At 42.1% G+C, this 22,104-nt stretch overlaps 4 protein-coding genes across 7 annotated transcripts in view; 2 read left to right on the forward strand and 2 right to left on the reverse strand.

Annotated features, from left to right (window-relative positions):
- On the forward strand, positions 1–5,337 carry taf5 (TAF5 RNA polymerase II, TATA box binding protein (TBP)-associated factor). The gene is made up of 11 exons (XM_034688315.1): positions 1–444; positions 1,183–1,411; positions 1,521–1,836; positions 1,947–2,110; positions 2,248–2,383; positions 2,574–2,694; positions 2,796–2,925; positions 3,610–3,774; positions 3,900–4,077; positions 4,349–4,526; positions 4,738–5,337. The coding sequence occupies exons 1-11, from the start codon at positions 24–26 to the stop codon at positions 4,950–4,952; spliced, it is 2,253 nt and encodes a 750-aa protein (XP_034544206.1). The 5' UTR covers positions 1–23; the 3' UTR covers positions 4,953–5,337.
- Positions 5,338–6,860, reverse strand: atp5md (ATP synthase membrane subunit DAPIT). Its single transcript, XM_034688319.1, has 4 exons — positions 6,730–6,860; positions 5,750–5,854; positions 5,558–5,651; positions 5,338–5,453 (listed from the first exon to the last, which is right to left on the reverse strand). Exons 2-3 carry the CDS (start codon positions 5,834–5,836, stop codon positions 5,562–5,564), a joined length of 177 nt encoding a protein of 58 aa, XP_034544210.1. The 5' UTR covers positions 5,837–5,854; positions 6,730–6,860; the 3' UTR covers positions 5,338–5,453; positions 5,558–5,561.
- pdcd11 (programmed cell death 11) lies at positions 6,538–20,956 on the forward strand. 3 transcript variants are annotated; one of them, XM_034688312.1, is made up of 36 exons: positions 6,538–7,030; positions 7,529–7,651; positions 8,126–8,272; positions 8,402–8,566; positions 8,815–8,976; positions 9,082–9,202; positions 9,338–9,513; positions 9,685–9,792; positions 9,884–10,096; positions 10,208–10,332; positions 10,431–10,491; positions 11,565–11,711; positions 11,812–12,063; positions 12,252–12,377; positions 12,464–12,658; positions 12,786–12,956; positions 13,056–13,269; positions 13,406–13,555; positions 14,230–14,342; positions 14,569–15,068; positions 15,161–15,223; positions 15,350–15,446; positions 15,551–15,640; positions 16,051–16,153; positions 16,329–16,506; positions 16,617–16,673; positions 17,297–17,419; positions 17,556–17,678; positions 17,878–18,049; positions 18,431–18,574; positions 18,679–18,825; positions 18,915–19,165; positions 19,289–19,457; positions 19,614–19,767; positions 19,967–20,132; positions 20,342–20,956. In XM_034688312.1, exons 2-36 carry the CDS (start codon positions 7,550–7,552, stop codon positions 20,511–20,513), a joined length of 5,457 nt encoding a protein of 1,818 aa, XP_034544203.1. In that variant the 5' UTR covers positions 6,538–7,030; positions 7,529–7,549; the 3' UTR covers positions 20,514–20,956. The 3 variants fall into 3 exon arrangements, with proteins under 3 accessions (XP_034544203.1, XP_034544205.1, XP_034544204.1); XM_034688314.1 differs by having other exon boundaries at positions 18,682–18,825; XM_034688313.1 differs by having other exon boundaries at positions 6,933–7,030; positions 7,532–7,651.
- zgc:175214 (uncharacterized protein LOC557610 homolog) overlaps positions 20,955–22,104 on the reverse strand; it is an 8,071-nt gene continuing 6,921 nt past the window's right edge. For both annotated transcript variants that reach the window (XM_034688318.1, XM_034688317.1), the window contains one exon: positions 20,955–21,824. In XM_034688318.1, coding sequence (XP_034544209.1) covers positions 21,704–21,824 — 121 coding nt within the window. In that variant the 3' untranslated portion in view covers positions 20,955–21,703. The remainder of the gene's footprint in view (positions 21,825–22,104) is intronic.

The raw sequence follows: 22,104 nt of genomic DNA on the forward strand, positions 1-22,104 counted from the left end.
CACATGCGCACTTCATTTTTAAAATGGCGGCCGTGCAGGGTGGTATGGTCGACGCGGTTGAGGATAAAGAAATAAAATCGGAACAACCGAACGATGGCGGCGGAAATAATAACGCAAACGAGGCCAGAGTTCTCTCTTCGTCCCCTGGCTCCAGCGCTTCGACTGGGAGCAACAAGAGTACGACGGGAGCCCCCGAGGACCAGCAGACTTTGCTGGCTGTCCTGCAGTTTCTCAGAAAGAACAAACTGAGCGAGTCAGTCGAAATTCTGCGTCGTGAAGCGGGATTACCGGAAGATTCACTTGATGTGAAAGGGACCGATTCATCCGGGGCAGGCTCGGGTGGTGCAGCGGGCGGTGCGGATGCAGAAGGCGGGGATGCGAGCTCTCTCCTTAGCCGGGTGACCAGCGCATCATCCGCTGCTGTAGTTCAGGCGCCGACCAAAGGTAGAACCAGGCTGATGTGGGTTTAATGAATGAAACACAGTTATGTGCTGAGTCAGATCGTTATCTTTTGACACTTTATACAATAATACTCCTCATCAGTCACGTTTAAAGTAATCAAATTACTACAATTGAACTTTAAATGAGCAGAGATCCCAACAGGGTAAAGTTACAGTGTGCTGATGGTATCCGAATAAGCTGCACAGAGGTTGTATACAATGATCGGGGGTGTTTCCATTGATACTGTCATTGAGGTGATAAGTTTATCTAGTATTCTTTTAATTAAGGAATGCCCACTGTAGTTTTTGAGGCATGGTGAATTATGACTTACGAGCTAAACCCACTTGGTTTGTGTTTTTCTGAAGAACAAAAACATGCTCCTCTGACATTCCTGTCATACCAATGTCAGAAAAGTTTGTTTGAACACTTCAACTAGTGATCTCTTCCCTTTTCCAAACAAAGAACAACAACTTCTGTGGATTATTTATTTGATTAATCAATTGTTTGCAAAGTAAATGATCAATGAGACGGTGAAAAGGTGAAACAATAATCATTGCCTTCCATAGCCCAAAATAGAGTACTCTGTTGTTTTGGAGTTAGCTCAAATATTTTAATGTCTGCCCTGGAAACACACAATTTAAAGAAATAATTGAAATTTGCATGGAAACATTAATTTAAAGGTTTTGAATTACCTTTAATGATTGATTGTACACCTCACCTGGAAGTTTTTTTCTCCCACAGCTCCTGGAGAGGATCAGCCAGATGTCAACGTGGTGCTGTCAGCTTACAGCCAGCAGGGGGACCCGGCTCTGTACGGAGTTTACTACAGCGGCCTGAAGAAATTTATCGAATCGGTTTTAGACTGTCATCGAGCAGAGCTGTCCCAGGTCTTCTACCCGCTGTTTGTACACATGTACCTGGAGCTGGTGTACAACAATCACGAAAATGAGTCCAAAGTGTTCTTTGACAAGTGAGTTTTCATGACATGTTGTCTATCTTCTCACTCATAAACAACTTGCTTGTTTATAGGCATGATTAAATATTTCAGTAATATGTAAGTAACTCTTCTTCCATTTTAGGTTCAGCGGGGATCAGGAGTGCTACTATGAAGACGACCTGCGTGTTCTGTCCAGCCTGACCAAGAAGGAGCACATGAGAGGCAATGAGACCCTACTGGATTTCCGCACCAGCAAGTTCGTCCTGCGGATCTCTCGAGACTCCTACCAGCTGCTCAAGAGGCACCTGCAGGAGCGCCAGAACAACCAGATCTGGAATATCATCCAGGAGCACCTCTATATCGACATCTTCGATGGCATGCCACGTAGCAAGAGCCAGATTGATGCCATGTCAGGCAGCTTGGCTGGAGAAGGCAAGCGGGAAGCTAACAAGGCCAAGGTAAGATCTGAATACAAACACAAACATAAAATGTGGTTTCAATGTCTCTTAATGTTGAAATACGTTTGTTCATACAAGGCCTGCTCTCACTTTTATTATTGTTTAACTAGGTTTACTACGGACTGCTAAAGGAACCAGAAATTGAGCTGCCCCTTGATGATGAGGATGAGGAGGCGGAGAATGAGGAGGGTAAACCCAAGAAGAAGAAACCAAAGAAGGACAGCATGGGCAACAAGAGCAAGAAACAGGATCCTAATGCACCTTCACAGACCAGGTAGAGATGTTTTAGCAGTATTTCCATCATGCAGAAAGTTCTACTTTCAGGGTCCACACGTTAAAAAGAAAAGGTCATAATTTTACTCTATTTACAATCCAGATTTTAAAACTGTGATGTTTTTCATTGCGGGTCAGGATACCTCTTCCAGAATTAAAGGACTCAGACAAGCTGGACAAGATCATGTACATGAAGGAGGCCACCAAGAGGATACGCCTGGGACCAGATAACCTCCCGTCCATCTGCTTCTACTCTTTTCTCAATGCTTACCAAGTAAATCACTCATGATAACCTCAGCAACATATTTGAAATCTAACATAACAACTCAGTTATAATAAAGACTTTGCTCTGTGGCACAGAGATGCAGTGAAAGTGTCCCTCTGAGTCATCAGAGTAAGTCCTCCCTGTGATGTTGCATCGGTAGTTCAATGTTAATCCCGTTTTCTCTCTTTCTGCCCTGCAGGGTCTGACCGCAGTGGACTTCACAGATGACTCCAGCCTGGTTGCTGGAGGATTCGCTGACTCGACGGTACGAGTGTGGAGTGTCACACCGAAAAAACTCCGCAAGGTCAAGTCTGCAGCAGGTAAAGCGTGTTCGAGGGATGGATAATGTAATACAGACTACCACACTAGATGCTTTTCTTACTCTGTGTAAATCATGTCTCCCCTTCTCCTCTCTATGAAGACTTGAATGTTATAGACAAAGAGTCGGATGATGTGCTGGAGAGGATTATGGACGAGAAGACAGCCAGTGAATCAAAGATCCTCCATGGGCACAGCGGCCCGGTGTACAGCATCAGCTTCAGCCCAGACAGGTAGATAGAACTTCATTACTTGTGTTATAAAGTCAGCGTGAGCAATTTTCTCTATTGTTGATCTTTTCTATTGATGAAATGTTTGAGGTTGTGAGAGAAAGCATGGGTCACACACATAGTCTGTATAAATAATGGATGTAGTATCCATGACGTCATCCATCTGTTCCTGAGCGCTGTTTTGAAGCCAATTGTCGGCAGGAGCCATATTGGAAATGCTGAACTCAACCAAACTTAGTGTGAGGTAAAGCGGCGGGGTTTGAGCCTCTTAGCCAACAGCTATGTGTTCCCGTCTGGGAGTCAAGTCACTCATGTCCTTATTTGGGCAAAAACTCGTGATCTTAATAGCATCTGAACTCTTGCGTTAGAAAAAAATCCACGCCTCATACAGTGTGTGCCGATAAAGAAATAAGCGACGTTGACCGAAGACGTTTTTTGAACCAGGCTGTAAACATGTTAAATAATGCTGCAAAGATGGTCTTCTTTGAATGAGTGTGTATGTGGTTTCTGGTGTTTCTGAAGCCAGCCTCAAGTGGACGCTCAATGAATTGCAGTTTATAACACTTCCTCGTGGGCTTCATATTTTGAGACCGGAGGTTGCCGTTTTGTCACACACTGTCCCAATCTTCATTTGTGTCAGAAATGCTTCGTCTAAGTACAGCTGACCTCTTCCATTTCCCCTTGCAGGAACTACTTGTTGTCGAGTTCTGAAGATGGCACCGTCAGGCTGTGGAGTCTTCTGACATTCACTTGTCTGGTGGGCTACAAAGGTCATAACTACCCAGTGTGGGACACTCACTTCTCCCCTCATGGGTACTATTTTGTCTCTGGGGGACATGACCGAGTAGCTCGGTAAGTTGCTGCAGAGATCATTCCCTCCCTGCCCTGTAATCCTTCTCCTGTAATCCCAGAAATGAGTCTACTGTTCAGAGAAAGGAGCGAGTCTGAAGTTGTCTGTCTTGTGTTTCTTTCAACAGTCTGTGGGCGACAGATCACTACCAGCCCCTGCGGATGTTTTCTGGTCACCTTGCTGATATCACTTCCACCCGCTTTCATCCCAACTCAAATTATCTCGCCACCGGGTCTTCGGATCGCACCATCCGGCTCTGGGATGTCCTGACTGGAAACTGTGTTCGGATTTTCACTGGTCACAAGGTCAGATAAAGCTGTGCCCTGACACTTTGTGACATTCAGAGGAACTTTATAAGACTGGACATTAGTTATCATAATTTATGTCTAACTTTGAAAGCTAGGCAGATGCCAGTTAAATACATCATGTATACCTTGCTCTAAAAAAGGCTGTGTTCATCTTTACACCATCAGAGATAAAATGCTTTAGATTCACAAATATGTGCTGCAGCAGATTTGCTGATCTACAGACGACCTCAAAGAGAGTCTTTTACCTTCGTCCTCATTTCTCTTCCAGGGTCCTATTCATGCGTTGGCTTTCTCTCCTAATGGGAAGTTTTTGGCTTCAGGCGCTACTGATGGCAGAGTGCTTCTGTGGGACATTGGTCATGGACTTATGATTGGAGAGCTTAAAGGCCACACAGACACAATCTATTCCCTTAAGTTCAGTAGAGACGGGGAGATCCTTGCCTCTGGTGTGTAATCTACAACATTTCTTCTGTTCAGATCAGTTCATTAGCCTTTTACTGTTAAACTGAAAACATAAAATATTTTTTAAAGAATGTCATAAAAGATATTTGTCTTTATGTTTCTACTGATTTCTGTAAATGTACATAATGTAGCTTTAAGAAGAGTTAATGTAATTTCACTTACTATTGTTTCTTCTGTTTTTTTTTTTCTTTCTAGGCTCCATGGACAAAACTGTTCGTCTGTGGAACGCTACGAAAGCATTCGATGATTTAGAGACTGATGATTTCACAGCAGCTACAGGACACGTCCATCTACAAGATAACTCCCAGGAGCTTTTGTTGGGAACATACGTGACTAAATCTACGCCTGTCATTCACCTCCACTTTACCCGCAGGAACCTGCTGCTAGCTGCCGGGGCCTACAATCCATAAGACATTATGATTTAAGAGAAAATCACCCACAGGAAGTTGAAAGAGAACTTCTGTTCCCTAAGGGCCACAAAGAAACGGTTTGAGGTGCAGCAGGAGTAAAGACTGTATCATCAACAAATCGGCTCTGATGAATATCTCACTGAGTAAAGATAGAAATGAGGCGAGCCACCTCGGGTTCTGGCCCTCGGTCTGAAAGACTCGGGCACAGAATGAAGCAGATTAACTGCAAAGAAGTCTTGAACAGATAAGTGCCATTGATGATTAAGAACTGTTTATAAAAAATCACTGCCATGAGTCCAGCAACGTATTGCTGCCACTGGGAAATTGACTGTATTATAGTCTTTTATACTGATGGACACTGTAAATAAAACAAGTGTTTTCTATATGTTGGGTATCCATGTTCTTTATTGTTTACATAGGGAAATAAAGTAATTTTATCACAAGCACATCCCGCTGCTTCCACCTCCACCTCCAGCTGTCTGGCATGGTCAGAATTGACACCTGTAAGGAGACAGAAAGAGCCTTGAGTGACTTAAATGGAGGAATACTGAACAAGTACAGTGTGCTTTGAAAATACCAGGATGTGAATACGTAAGTGCACTTACATTATCACTTTTCTGTGATGGCTGCTTGTTTCTTGGGCTTCAATTTGAAGAAAAGAGCAATGGTCGCTATGCTGGCATATGTGAGCAAGACACACTGAAGGAGGAATACAAAGAAAAATGTTTAGCGATACAACAGTTTATCATTCAAAGTCATGGAAAAGTGCAGATTATATTCAGTGACACACAACTCACATTCCTCCTTCCTGTGATTGTGTATGCGTTGAAGTACTTAGCGATCCCAGAGAACTGGTGTGCGGTTCCTGCATCGTGTCCCCCCATGATGATTTGTTAATAGTCCTTAGATTAGAAGAATAAAAAGAGGATTGAGTCATTAATTATACAGGAAATAAGTATATTCAGTTTTGACCTTGGGGACAATTTGTGACAAATATGATTGAAGCTGAAGCACGTACTTAATAAAAAGAAAAATAAGCAACCAACAATAAAAGGGACACTTTTTATTAAACTGAGTAAGTATTAGAGGATTTTTCTCCCATCTTTTGACTACAACTTTATCTTTGTGTTGGAGACTATTGGCCTGAACAATGCGAGATATTTAATCATGCATTTTAGAGATGCTGACATTTTTCATACACTACATATGAAGATAAAACAGTCCTCTTAAAATGACAGTATGAATATAGAAATTATGCAATGCAAGGTGATGCCAGCTTTTCACAGGCACTTGTAATGGAACAGTGCGTTAGAAATAAGTCCAATAGGATTTTTCCTTGTAAAATATAATTGCTCAATATCACAAAATATAAACTAATCATGCAATTGAAACTAGAATTTGCATTTACATGCAAAATTAACTGATAACCTCATACCTGGTTGGCTTGAAACGCTAACACTGTTGTTACCTCGTTAAAACAAGCTTTCATGCAATGCTTCAGTAAAGCGTAATTCAATCACATTAGATTCAACGTGTATGCACTAGAGTAGTTGTTGATGAATGCACAGACAGTGGACTTTCATTCAGACTGACTTTCCTCGCTAAGGAGCAAGTTAGCTTCTCCGCATGCTAGGAGAGCTAGTTTAACTTTCACAGCGATATTCACACAGTATATTATCACAAGGGGTGTGTAAATGTAACATTGCTGTGTTGAGACATGTTTAATATAAAAGATAAAAGACTTATAATCTTTAAACGACTTGAGGATATGTCTTACCTTTACCACACGACCCTTTAGCAAACAGAAGAAGTCAGGTGTCCTTCAGCAGAGGCCGCAATGCTAAAGTCATGAGGAAGTCCCGCCTACTGTCGCCAATTCAAATCTGTAATATCATTGGTCCAAACCGATGTCACTCAAACCAACACCCAATGAATGGCGGAGGATGGTGCCAATCATTCTTCCTCGTCTCTGATTGGACAGACAAAGAAACGCCCGGATGAGTTTTGCTTCCGGGTTGTGATCATGGCGTGTTGCTGAACAACATGTGAGTTTTGAGACCCGAAGACGGAGAATCAATGTAAGGAAACTTTCAATCTTTAATAGTAGAATAATTATTTACTACATATTTTAACAATAGTATTTGTATTCTTCTACCACAGTATAATTCATATGTCGACTCGTAAACTAGTGTTTTTCTTCGGCCCAAGTGCTACATTATGTTAGTTGTGGCTAGTTCAGTCACAAGTTGAGTAATAGCGTTATATTTACATGTTGCATATAGTATATGATTCAACCATGTCTATTTTCAAACAACGTTAAATAGTTAGATGTGCTTACGATGAATCAGACAGTCTGATTAGAAAGCAAAACTGATGTTTTGTTTGCTGCTTTGATGCAAACCCTGTTTCTACATTTGGATTTAAATGCATCTGTTAAGGTGGAATGCAATACAAATTAACTCACATTTCATATGTACAAACGATCAAACTGGGTGTCTTAACAGAATTGTATTAATTGTATCATTATCAGGATAATAACTGTCTATACAAAAGATATTGACATTGTTTTTTTCCAGAAGTCTGAAAGAGCATCAAACATGGCATCTGTGGAGGAGGACTTCCCTCGAGGAGGGACAGCAAAGAAGTCCACTGAGAGTAAAATAGTGGTGCAGAGGGCAGAAGTGGACAACTTGTTTCAGGTACTATCCCCCTTCTTTTTCTGTCCTACTTGGTCTTATCTTGCACAGTGAGGGTGGGACATAATATCCATATGGGGACAAATTACATATTATTGTCCTCCCTCAAAGCATACAAGTGTTGTGTCGCTGGTGTGTAATATTGTTATTTTGTTTAAATCTGTCCCCGTATTTGACTCACTACATTAGTACTCAAAGAAGCCTCGAGGTGGCGCTAATGGTATTAATCCTGAACTTTAAAGGGGCATTTTGTATTTCAAAAGATAATCAGATTTTGTGATGTATCACATATAATTGTTTGCAATTGATCGGTTATTGTAGAATTGCTTGTGGATAGTGTGTTGCATATTGTGTGTTATCCTGCGATTCTCCCCCCTTTTCTGCACACCTATTTGTCTAGTTGTGTGTCTATTTTGCATACTTTGTCATTAATAGAATGTCCTCTATAATTAAAAATGTTTTCCTTCTTTCTTGCAGTCCAATGAAAAAGCAGAAACTAAGAAAAGGAAGGGAGCGGTCAAAGATGATGGGAAGACACCAAAAAAGTTTAAGACAGATATAGGGAAAAAAGATGGTCTGACACTGAACAAGGCCGTCAAATGTGTGGAAATTCTACATATCAAGGTAATACATTTTTCTCGGACCAGTGTTTGGATAAAATTTATTTAATGTGTTGAAGTAGTCCAGTTATATACTTCAATGTTACTCGTTACAACCTCTGGCATTGTGTGTTTTTTTATTTTTATTTTGCAGAATGTGAAGGAGGGTATGCTGATGCTGGGCTGTGTGAAGGAGGTGACAGACTTTGAGGTGACCGTAGGCCTTCCTTGTGGCCTGCAAGGCTTCCTCAGCATCAACTACATCTGTGACTCGTACGCCAAGTTGCTCAGTGAGCAACTGGACTCGGCTGACACTGAGGTAGGCCTGAGGGATGATGGTTCGGTTATGTATGTGTTGAAGGTGCTTAAAAATATTGAAGTGGGATTTGCCAACTGAAACCACATGTTTAATGATTATCTGAAAAATCTGGTTTCAGTTTGAGGCCAAAGTCTTTGTATGTAACTGTGGGTCGATCATTCATTCAGCTCCTTTAAATCAAGCATTGGTACATGTATCAGAATAGTTTGTGATTTCTTGGACGTTGATCGTTTTTTCTAACTTCACAGGAAATCTGCTCCCTGCCTCATCTATTCTACCCTGGCATGGTGATCAGGTGTGTGGTTGCAAGGTTGGATATAGCCAAAGGAGGCTCTCTCAGCATTCAGCTGTCGATCAATCCAAAGCTGGTCAACAAGGCACACTCGTCAAGCTCTTTGAAGGCGGGCATGGTGAGTCATCGATGAGTGTTGTGCGTGGTTGGTTTAAAATTGTAACCTTCAGATTTTTTTTCTTTAACCAACTATGAATTGGGCTGTGATTTTGTGACAATATAGGTTTTGAGTGGGTGTGTGGAAAGCGTTGAGGATCACGGCTACATAGTCGACATTGGCATAAGTGGAACCAAAGCCTTCCTGCCCAAGAAACCTCTGACAGACATTCACAGCAGCTCAGAAGGTATGACAAAGTGTTTTAGTTTTCCTTCATTTGATTTTAAATAAGCTTTTTTTTGTTAAACCTATTAAATCAATAATTTATTTCAAAGAATTGTCAAAATCTCTTCCAAGCATGTGTGTGCTCTTATGTGTCCAGAGCTGAAAGTGGGTCAGTATTTGACTCCTCATGTGGAGGAGGTGAAAAACGAGGGCCGTGTGGTTCGCCTCTCTGTCAGCCCTTTGAGTATCGCCCAGGCCTGCATTGACCCTGCACAGGGCTGGAACCTCACCAACCTCCTGCCTGGTCTTCTGGTTAAAGCCACCATCAAAAAGGTAGAGACAGCAGTCATGAAAGTAATAAGATTACATCTCCTGCATGAAGAAAGGATAAAATGATGATGCTATTTTTTTTAAAGTGAATAATCTACCGTCCCTGCAGCTGCTATGTGAGACTGAGTGACAGCTTTGTTTGGTTTTGATAAAGTAAACATGTTTGTCTTGCAGGTGACAAAACATGGTCTTCTCCTGGACTTCCTGTCCTCCTTCAGTGGCCATGTGGACTTCCTCCACATGGAGCCATACAAGGCATCCAGCTATGTTGAGGGAGCTGAGGTAAGACTGATCTGCCACACAAGACAGCCCGACTGTGTGTTTTCACCTTTCTGGTCTGATCATTAATTCTTCTTTTCATCATTCCATTCAGGTGCACGCCTGTGTGCTGTATGTGGAGCCATCTACCCGCCTCATAGGCTTGAGTCTGCGCAGCTACCTTGTGCAGCCCGGGGCTGTAGTTGAACACTCTCCTGCTGGAGGAGATCGTATCGGTGAGGTGGTGAAAGACTGCAAGATGACCAGCATGCACTTCACGTCTGGAGCCGTGCTGGAACTGCCGGGCAAAACTTTGGCCTTTGTGCATGTAAGTGGGAGTGATGCTCTGAATCTTGAAACCTACAGCTAACTACATGCTTTCTATGAGTATTCTGCACACTGTGATTGGGTTGATGAGTACATTTCTCCATCCTGACAGAGGAACCATCTAAAGGAATCTAATGCTCCTGCTAATGAGAACAGAGTGATGGCCATGTCTGAGCACACCTGCAGGATACTGGACTTCAGCCCCATGGACCAGATTCATTTTGCCAGTCTACGCGGGTATGTGGAACCTCTTTTATGTTTCTCATGTTTTAATGAAAACAAACATGGACATTCGTGTTTTAATCTAATGTACCATCATCTTGTCTTGATTTCAGGAGTGTCATTACGAGGCCGTTCTTTAGATATCATGATATTAAGGTCGGCCAGGTTGTAGAGGTAAGAATGTCTCTGTATTCATCAGTTCCGTTTCCCACTCATGACTAAGATGTAATGTTTCAAAGGGTGTGTTAAGGTAACACACGCACAAAGAACAAAATGGTTAGAAACACTACATGATAGCATAGCTGAACATTTGAGGCACTTGTTTGTTTCTTGCAGAGAAGCTTGATTCTTCTTTTGTATCTCGCTGTATTAAAATGAATTGTGCAACAACTGCAACATTTTAGCTTAGTTTAAAATGAAGACTTGAGGCTAAATGTCTAACCTGGCTCTATGAAAAGGTAACAAAATCTGTGGACCAGCGACTCAGAAGCTCACATTTTAACAATTTTTTTTCTTCTTTTCCAATCTATTAAACACTTAGTCTTCTTACGCTGTGGTATATGCAAGCAGCAACCTCCGGCCCCAAAATATGAAGCCCATCTTATAAACTGCAATTCATTGAGTGTCCACTTGAGGCTGGCTGCTGAAACACCAGAAACCACATACACACCAATTCAAAAAACACAATCTTTGCAGCAGAAATAAACATGTTTACAGCCTGCTACAGCCTACAAAACGGCTTCGGTCTGAAGAGATAATGTCTCTATCGGCACACACTGTATGAGGCGTGGATTTTTTTCTAACGTGTCGCAGAAGATATTAAGATTACAAGTTTTGCCCAAATAAGGACATGACTGGCTTGACTGACAGGCGGGAACACATAGCTGCTGGCAAGGAGGCTCAAACCCCGCTTCTTGACCTCACACTAAGCTTAGTTGAGTTCAGCATTTCCAATATGGCTCCTGCCTGTGATTGGCTTCAAAACAACATTCAGGAACAGATGGGCCAAACATAGTTACTGTTAGCATTCTTGGTTTAGCAACTTGGTTTTGGGAAAAAAGCACAAAAAGTGTGATTCAAAGATCTGGTTGTCCTACATACATTTTATTTTCACTAGTTAAACTAAAACTGATCGTAATGATTGGATGTTTTTCTGCTAAATTCAAAACACTATCTGGAAGCAAAAGAGAAAAGTGCTTATCTTATCTTGTCCGTCTTACATCTTTCCATGTTTCCCACCTTCACAGGGGACCGTGTCAGTCCTGCTGAATCACGGCATGATGGTGCATCTGTCCGACCACATTAAGGGCCTTGTCCCTCGGACTCACCTGTCCGATATCCTCCTCAAGAACCCAGAGAAGAAGTTCACAGAGGGCATGAAGATCAAATGTCGGGTCAGTCCATTTTCTATTTCGAGGAACAATTAATGAATATAACCTGACTCCTTTAGTTTAACCTGTCCTTCTTGTGTGGTTTATTCTTCTGTGTGTTCAGGTGTTGTCAGTTGATGTGGAGACTAAGAAGCTGTACCTGACCAGGAAGAAGGCGTTGATTGACAGCTCCCTGCCGCTGTTCCTCAGCTACGAGGATACTCGTCCTGGTCGCGTGTCCCACGGCTACATTGTCTGCATTAAAGACTTTGGCTGCATCGTTCGCTTCTACAACAACGTCAAGGGACTGGTGCCGCTCAGGGAGCTCAGCTCGGAGCCCATCACCAGTCCTGAGGAGATATTCTATGTGGGCCAGGTAAGGAGTGAGACGGCACGGACACAGAGGATCATGTCTGTGTTAAATATCTTTACAATGAAGTGATTTACACATAGTTTTTAATGAGTTTATTAATAATCAAACTCTTCATATATTATTGAGAAGCTGCAACAACATTTTTGGTAATCTTTTCTAAACCACATTCATTGTCTTTGTTTTTTTTCCAGGTGGTAAAGACTAAAGTCCTCCAGTGTGACCCTGACAAGGCGAAGATGGTTCTGTCGTTTAAGGCTGCGGTGGAAGGAGACACAGAAGAAGCAGCCAAGCCACAGATTGACTGTGAAGTCGGACAGGTAAGATAAATGGTCATCTAATTTTTCTAATATTCCCTTTCATCTAACTTTGACTCTAAAATGTGATATGTGTTTGTGTGACGTAGAGGATGGAGGCCAGGGTAGTGAAGAAGTCCCTTAAAGGTCTGGAGGTGGCAATCCTGCCTGATGAGTTCCGCGCCTTACTTCCCACAATGCACCTTTCGGATCACATGTCCATCTGCCCTCTGCTGTGGGAGACCCTGAAGGAAGGGGACAGCATCTCCAACCTGGTCTGCTGCAGCAAAAACAAGCAGAATATTGTATCCTGTCGATTCAAATCTGTGAATGTGAATGTTTTTACCATCATTGGGTTTAAGTCCACACATTTATTTGTCTTAAACAGCTGGAGAGTTGTTTCTGTTTTCCTTAGCTGCTCCTCTGTTTAAGACTGTCACCAAGAAACCCACAGTGAAGTGGTCTCTGGAGGAAGGAGTGGTTGCCAAAGACTTCTCTGAAATCACAGTGGGAATGCAGCTAATTGGCTGGATTAAGAACATGATGTCCTACGGTGTCTTTGTGGAGTTTCCATATGGCCTTGTTGGTCTTTCACCAAAGTCTGTGAGTAAAAGGTTTAATGTTGGATCTTTTACCTTCATTTCTATGCCACAAAGTTACTTCTTTGCCAATAAAATTCTCTCTCTGCTCCGTTTTCTTCAGGCCATGACTGACAAGTTCATCAGCGACGCCACCACTGCCTTCCAGATGGGCCAGACTGTCATAGCTAAAGTAACCAACCTGGACGAGGAGAAGCAGCGTTTCCTGGTCACGCTGAAGATTTCCGAGGTCATGTCACCCGAAGGAAGTGCCCAGACCAGACTCATTAATGGTCTGCAGGAGAGGAAAACTCTAACTGACATGTTAGCTACGAGAGGTATGATTTCATCAGTCTCATCTGTTTCTTGAGTTGATCTTGCAGGTAGTTTCTGATCTGTAGATTCTTTAGTTCTTCATTTGAAGTTTGTCTTCTGTGTTTAATCTCTCATCATCATCTTTGTGTGAACTCACAGATAACAGTGATCTCCGCCAGCAGCTGGCTGCTCTGTCTGTGGGTGAGAAGCTGAAGCTGACTGTAGACACGGTGGCGGCCAGTGGAGCCACCTTTAAATCAGACAATCTGATTGGTGCTTCTGTTACAGCCACCAAGTACCAAGTCATGGGTATGTGCAGTTTATGACCTAAAACATCAAAGCTAGCAAAAACGCTCCAACATTTCACTTTAGCAGTATTATAACAAGAGTCTTTGCCATCACATAAACGTGCTGACATATCTGGATTTCTCAACTTTTTTAATACTGCCTGTAATTACCACTATTTTAACAATTTCTAACATTTGTATATATCTTAAATCTTTATTCTTTTATTCATCTTATTTTATTTAACTTATTTAAACATGTTCTTAATTGTACTTATGTCTGTGTTGCTGCAACAACCAAATTTCCCCACGTGGATCAATTAATATCTTATCTTATCTTTAGAATACCATACATGTACACGAAAAACATTAAATCCCAAATGTTAATAATCATAGCATCTTCAACCAGACTTCACTGACTGGTTTATACCCCCATCTTTTAAACGCAATGTCCTTTCATTGTTGTTGTTATTTTGTGACTCACTTCACGTTGCTTGAGTCATTTTGGGGGGGGTTTAAGAGCCTCCTTCAGAGCATCAGAACATATCACACATTACACATGAGTGTTTGCAGGCTGAGTGGTGTTCTGATCCTCAAGTAAAATCAGTGAAGTGGTTTTTAAACCTTTAAACTGAGGCTCCAAGTTAAGTTCAGGATCTGTACTTTCTTTTTTTGAACCATCAACCTTTTTTTCCCCAGGCGTTAACTTGACCCAGGGTCAGAAAGTTACTGCGGTCGTCCTCCATGCCGACATCCTGTCCTCATGTGTCCACGTGTCAGTCCTCCCCAAGCTGGTGGCAAAGAAGAAATCTGTGAGTTGACTTTTCTTATTATCATTCGAAACTTTCAACCACTGGCAATGTTTCAACTTTCATGTTGTTCAGTCTCATTGTGGCTGAACATGCATCTCCCAGCTTTGCTTTCAATGAAGCAGCCTGAGATATAAGTGTATATTGACGTATAGGTGTAAGGCACTGGTTCAGGTTATAGTAGTTTCATGTTTGATCAACTTTTAATGTGTGTTTTTATCTGTTCCAGTTAACCGAAGGCTCAAAGTACACAGGGATGGTGCAGCACGTCGACAAAGATTTCGCTGCCATCTCATTGGATGATACGGCCCAGATGACTGTGATCCAAACCACCAGTCACCTGAATGAGATATGTCGGTCTGAGTCGGAGAAGCTGAGGGCCGGAATGAGTTTGGCCGTTGAGGTTATAGAGCCCAGCTGTCAGGAGATACAAGGGCTCCCTCTAGTGGCGTGGACGCGCAGTGTACCAAATAGACAGCGCGCAGCCTCAGAGACCCAGTCCGGCACTAAAGGTTACAGGTTTGGTGATATTGTGAAGGGCAAAGTGAAGACTGTGAAGCCTACTTCCATTCAGGTCACACTGGATGATGGGGGCACTGGCAGCGTGCACGTGTCAGAGGTCCTGGAACTTTCTGCAGTTTTACAGGGGACCTTTCCAACATCCTCTGTCAAAGTGGGCAGCGCGGTGACCGCCAGGGTGATCGGAGGACGAGAGGCTAACAGTCACAGGTACAAACTGTCAGAGGACGAAATGTGATGACTAAGATAGCCTACTTTATTGTTTTTGATTGTACTTATTGATTTTAACTGTCTTATTCCAGATTCTTGCCCTTCTCCCATCCCAAGTATGCTTATACCATCGCTGAGCTCACACTTGTACCCAGGTAACTCTATCAAACAGGTCATATGATGGGCAACATTATCATTATATACTGCATGACAACCTGAGTGTGATTTTATCCCTCATATTTGCGCTGTGCTTTTCCTTTGTTTGGTGTTTTTCTCTGCAGCAAACTGGATAAGAAAAAAGATTTCAAACCGCACACAGCAAAAGAAAGACTTCAGAGTTATAAGGTCGGGAAGGAAATTGCATGCTTTGTATCAAAGGTAAGTCCCTGAAACCCTACAGTAAAGAATGCTGTGGCTTTATTTAATAAATATTTCAAGAGGTAAAACTGTGCTCTGGATTAACGAGTTTCCAATCTGTACAGTTTCATCCGGAGAAGAAGTCTTTGGAGGTCACCACTGATCCGGGTGTCACTGGGACAGTTGAACTGCTGGCCATGATCACAGATCCAAAAGTAAGTTTGAAAACTGTATCCACATATTAAGTGGAGGTGCTCCTTAGGGATGGGAAAATATTATTGAATATTCAAATATTCGTTTACTTAGTAAAAATCGAAGATTTACTTTGAATATTTTCTTATTTTAAAAGTACAATTTTAATCGTTTTCACCGGTGCCTGGTTGTAATACGGTATTCCCGCCAGACGGTGACCATAGAGCATCTTAAAGCTGTTTTCTAACCGCATTAATTAACAGAAGAAGAAGAATGCCAACTTCATTAAATAGCAAAATAATTTTTGATGATTATTTGAATAATCGTAGAATAGAAGCCATTGATTACTGAATAGTATTTTGGCTTGAAATGCCCATCCCCAATTTCCATATGTAGTGGAAGATCAGATTGTTTACACTCTGTTCATTTCCAGGACGCTGGCCATCCAGAGAAACTCTACAAACTGGGCAGCGCAGTGTTAGCCAAGGTGGTGGAAGTGAGCTCTAGTCCTCAACGCTTTGTGCTGTCACTCACAGGTAACAGAAGCCTAAACTCTTTTTATTAGTATCTACTTTATCATCACAGTTCATGTAGTCACTTCTTCTCCTTTTGTCTGTTTGCGTTTTTCATCTGTAGCTCTTGCTTTGGGTTGCTTTTAAATGCAAAATTTAAAAATAGACTTCACTTTCTTTCTTCTTTTAACCTTTGAAGGAGTCCATAAACTGGAGGAAGGCAGTGTCACTTTGGGGATGGTGACAAGTGTTCAGCCACAGGTTGGCCTTCATGTCAAACTTCCATTTGGCAGCACGGGCATCGTTTCTGTCACTGACCTGGCTGATGCGTACAAACCCAACCCCCTCGACCGTTTCAGCAAGGATCAGCTGCACAGGTGAGAACAAGGCTACCATGATTCTCTTTAAAGCACACTGAAGAATAAAAATACATTTTTAACCTTTAAAGGCAAAGTTTAAAGTTTCATTTGTTTGTCTTTGGCCCTAGGTTCTCCCTTCTTTCATATGAAAATGGAAGGTGGCTTCTGTCACTACGTCCATCAAGGTATGAGAAAGTGTTATTTCATTTAAACATAAAGCAGTCAAAAGTTTGGAAACACCTTCTCATTCAAGGGTTTGTATTTATTTTGATTATTGTAAACACTGTAGATTAATACCAAAGACATCAAAACTATGACAGAACATATATGGAAATATTGAATGAACAAAAAAGTGTTAAACAAAGCAGAATATGTTTTATATTTTAGATTCTGTAAAGTAGCCCCCTTTTTCCTTCATGACAGCTTTTCACACTCTTGGTATTCTCTCAGTCTGCTTCATGAAGTGGTCTCCTGGAATGGTTTCTAATTAACATGAGCCTTGTCAAGAGTTCATTTGTAGAATGACTTGCCTTCTTAATGTGTTTGAGACCATCAGTTGTGTTGTTCAGAGGTAGGGTTAGCACACAATGGATAGCTCTATTTGACTACTGTTGTAATCCAGATTATGGCAAAACCAGATTATTTCATAGTTTTGATGTCTTCAGTATTAATCTACAATGTTGTGAATAATGAAAATAAATAAGAACCATTGAATGAGAAGGTGTGTCCAAACTTTTGACTGTTAGTGTATCTTAATCTTCATAGGATGCCTGTCTTACTATCACATTTGCTGCTTCCTTGTCTTTAGGCTAAACTCAGAGCAGGCCAAGCCAGCAAAGGACCCGGAGGTTCTGTCTTTGGACAACCTGCAGGAAGGTCAGATCATCAGAGGCTACGTCAAGTCTGTGGGAGAGCAAGGTGTCTTCATCAGGTACCTGAGATATTTGGATCTAACTGTTTTACCATCAGGACAAACAGTTATTTACTAACTTCTTAAAGTACCAACATACTGTTTTCTGTTAAATCCAGTTTCATGAAGACACCTTTGCGTCCCTTCTTTTTTCTAGACTGTCAGGGAGCATCACAGGAAGAGCCCAACTTCAGCAGTCCACAACATACTTCGTCAAGAACCACGAGGTCCTTTCCAAGCATCTGCCTCCAAACACACTGCTCACTGTCAAGATCCTCAGGTACAGAAAACACAGATCAACATATGTGTTTGAAAACAAAGAAGAAAGGAGAAATAGACATCAGACAAACCACCAGGATTAGATTTAGACTAAAGGGAAGGATCAAGTTGTAATGCTGATGAGTTTCTAAGATGGAGAGCAAAGCAATACTGTCATCGTGTCATTTTTAGCCTGCAGCTCTTTCTATTTCTGTCCACAGTATTGACAAAGAGGAGGAGCTGGTCAACCTGTCTCTGCTCCCAGTGGACACTGGGAAGCCAGACGTCCTTCCAGAGTCTCTCGGTCTGCCTCTGCGTTTGGTCGGAGAGGAGAAGAAGAAACACGATTTGTTAAAGAAAAAGACCAAACGCGCGCTGTCTGAGAGTGAAAAGGTGAAAATCAGATTTCTCTCTGAACTTCCTTCCTTCCTTACTTCCTTTCTTCCTTCTTTCCCTTTTGTTTTACATTAGAGTAAAAAAACCTTCATACATGACCCACCCCTCAACCTTTAGTTTGCTGAGGCCTTGGATGAGGACAGCACTCAATAAAGAGAAAAGCTTTTCCACATGGATCGATATAATCTTCCCTTGTCATTCATCCGTTATCTTTTGGTGGAACAGTAATGAATTCTGCATTGATCTCTGCTTTATACGGATCCTAACTCTCTTCATGTTGTGGAGTCTTACTTGCAGCCAGAATGTCGCTGAAGCACTTTTCGTAACGATCAGGAATTATGTTTTATTAAATTCTTGATGGTGGTCTGTGTTTCCCAGAAACAAGCCGAGGCTGAAGTCCCAAAGAAGAAGAAGAAAAACAAAAAAGGAAAGACTGATGACAGTGACAGTGGGGTGGAGGTGTACTTCAGAGAAGAGGAAGACAAAGAAGATGAAGAGAATCCCAAATCTGATTCTGTGAAAGTAAGCTGATACGCTGCTGTTCTGTATCTTACATTTTATGATAAACTCAACGCAGTGTTACAACTATCCTGAACCTGAAAATGGTTTCCCCTCTCCGTTCTTAGCAGGTCACTCAGAGCTCAGCAGGTCCTACCAGACTTCAGGTGGCAGCAGGTTTCTCCTGGGATGTGGGTCTGAGCTCCTTGAAGCCTGCCTCTGCTGTGCAGGAAGGTGACTCAAGTGACGGAGAGGACCAGGAAGGAAGCGTCAAGGTAAGCTGACCATGACTTCTTTCTGCCTCTTTGTTAATGAGCATGTGTTACCATCAAACAAGTCCCACATTGCTTATTCTACTCCCCAGCCTCAGAAGAAGTCTCGCCATGAGCTGGAGCAGGAGAAGAAGGCAGCAGAGAAGGCCCTGGTGCAGAGGGAGGTGGAGCTGATGGATCCTAGCCTGCGACCTCAGGATGCAGCAGCGTTTGAGCGCCTGCTTCTTGCTTCACCAAACAGCTCCCTGCTTTGGCTCCAGTACATGGCTCACCACCTGCAGGCCACTCAGATCGAGCAGGCTCGTGCTGTGGCTGAAAGGGCCCTTAAAACGATCTCCTTCAGGTACTACATATAATTATTTTAAATTACCATACAGCAGCAGGAAAATAAACACATTTCAATAGTATGTGTTACATTTTAACCATTTTGTTTGTGTTTATAAATATTGTTCTTTGCTGATTCCAGAGAGGAGCAGGAGAAGCTGAATGTGTGGGTTGCACTATTGAACTTGGAGAACATGTACGGCACAGAGGAGAGCCTGAAGAAAGTGTTTGAGCGGGCACTACAGTTCTGTGAGCCCATGCCCGTCTATCAGCAGCTGGCAGACATCTACGCAAAGTCTGACAAGATCAAAGTAAGATCCACTAGGAGTTTGAATACCATACTCACATAAGCTTTTCAGCTGTTAAGATATCCTTTCAGTTTGTTTGGATTAATGTGAAACTGAATTCACTGCTGCTAACGTCTCCATGCCTCTCTTTGTTATCCTCTGCGCTATGTTTGAATCCAGGAGGCGGAGAGCTTGTACAAGACGATGGTGAAGCGTTTCCGTCAGAATAAGGCAGTGTGGCTGAGCTACGGTACCTTCCTGCTCCAGCAGGGCCAGAGTGAAGCTGCCAATGCTCTCCTGCAGAGGGCACTGAAGAGTCTGCCCTCCAAAGAGAGTAAGACATCTCTCCAAACACTCCCACACACATTGTCAACACACTGTTTCATGTTTTTGATCTTGGACCACACACACATACTATTGAATGAAATAGACACATTCTCCTCCAAATAGTGTCAGTGCTGACTCTGTTCACTGTCCAAGCTTTGTGTCTCCACAGGTTTTAACCTTTAACGTATTGTCATGCTTCCCTTCAGGTGTAGATGTGATCGCAAAGTTCGCTCAGCTTGAATTCCGTTATGGGGATGCAGAGAAAGGTCGCACCATGTTTGACAAAGTCCTTACAAGCTACCCTAAACGCACAGACCTCTGGTCTGTCTTCATTGACCTTATGGTCAAACATGGAACACAGAAGGATGTCAGGTGAGCAGAAGACTTTGGTTTGTTTCTGGCTTTCTGTCAGCCCTTTTAGAAATGTAATTCTTTGTAGCTTTTTTATTCATGAAAATGTGTTCGAATAAAATACACCATTGCCAACTCGTCAGCCTTTACCCAGTTTGAACCATCGAACCTGTTTTATGACTACATAGAATAGTTCATGATGGAGTTTTCTAACTTCCTGTTTCCTGCAGGGCGCTCTTTGATCGAGTGATTCACCTGAGTGTTGCAGTGAAAAAGATCAAGTTCTTCTTCAAGCGCTACCTGGAGTACGAGAAGAAGCACGGCACCCCGCAGAGCATCCAGGCAGTAAAAGAGAAGGCCATGGAGTTTGTTGAAGCTAGAGGAACAGAGGCTGCCAGCTAATGAACGAATACACACAATGATACAGAATGTATGTATGTGTGAGGACTGCAGTGTGCTGAAATGGATCTGAGCCTCAACTTTTGAAGGAAAATGTTGTGGTTCCAGGTGCTTGCACAGGTTTCTCCACAAAGTGATCAACTCTTTACTTTGTAACTTAGCTTTTTTTTATTGGTGTGGTTTGGGGACCGGAGATGTCAAGTGAACCATGTCAAGTGGGCTGTAATCTTCTATAAATGTCAAAATTAAACCAGGATTTCACATTTCATCCATTATACTTATATGCATATTTTGTAATAGAAAAAGTGTGAGCTTAAAATAAGCGATGTGATGTTTTTAACTATAATGCAATTTTGAATGGATTTATGAAAGGTTCCTATACACATTTTGGAGGACTTGATATAATTCTTACCAGCCTTTCAATAAATCCAAACACCATTACAATACAGTATGTGACATTTTATTTAAAAGCAACAAATACAAAATAACAATATATAGGGACATGTTTACGTACAATACATACCGGCAAGACTAGTATTCTATCAGTCTCTTTTTTTTTTTTTTTAAAAGGGAAGGGTCACAGCTGGAAATGATATTGTCTTCTTACTCTTCATGGTTGTTATCCTGCTGGTCTTGTGTTCAGCTGGAGGTTGTGGCTACCTCTGACTGCTGGAGAGTTTCACCAACATTGGCAGTACTAAAGATGCATGTGTGGCACGAGGGTTATAGGGTGACTGACATGGTTTGTGCTGGCTGTTTCGGCCTGAGATATTAGAGGTATCCATACTGATCCTGTACTCTGATGTCCTGCTCAGAGCCCAAAGTGTTGTTGGTCTCTGGCAGTGCTGCACTAGTCGTCTGTGACAGTGGCGATGATTTCCTGCTCTCTAATGTGGCTCCTTTTTTTGCTGTCATGTTTATTGGTGAACAGTGCAATATGGGAGAACTTGGAGCATTTTTATGAGAAGGTCCTCTTCATCCACCCTCTTCTCAACTGATCTGACCAAATAGTTTTGGTTCAGTCGATATCCAATTCTTACCATGGCATATTGCTCAAAGGTCAGCAGCAGGGCAGCCACCTGGGATCATTTTCAACATTTCCTGTGAGATGTCTTAGAGATGACCACTGTTCATCGTACTTTGGGTGGTTAATGTGTGTTTTCTGTACAGAGAAGTTTCCTCTCTGAGTTCTTTCACACCTCCTCTGGGTCCATTGGACCCTCGGCACCCTGGTTAGCATCATTATGGAGCCGGAGGATGGGCTTGTTACACATTGGGCACACGCTGCGGATCTCCAGCCACTTGAGGAGGCACCTGATGGGACAAAACCAGTTATCGCTTAAAGATGATCCAGTATGAGAACAGACATTTGTTTTAAAGGAATAACTCCACCAGTTTGAATTTGGATCTAACTGCAGCAATCACTCATTTTAACTTCTATTTTCCCTCCTTTTTTTATTAATTGTTGGAACAAATGCAGATGGATTGCTTTTATATAAACATTTAACTAATAGAAACAAGTTCACAGGAGCAGCCACTGAATAGAACATTAATATGGTTGGCACATCTCCAGGACCTCACATTGTAAGAAGTA

Source organism: Notolabrus celidotus, chromosome 7 (assembly GCF_009762535.1).
Source record: "Notolabrus celidotus isolate fNotCel1 chromosome 7, fNotCel1.pri, whole genome shotgun sequence".
Classification (NCBI taxonomy): domain Eukaryota; kingdom Metazoa; phylum Chordata; class Actinopteri; order Labriformes; family Labridae; genus Notolabrus; species Notolabrus celidotus.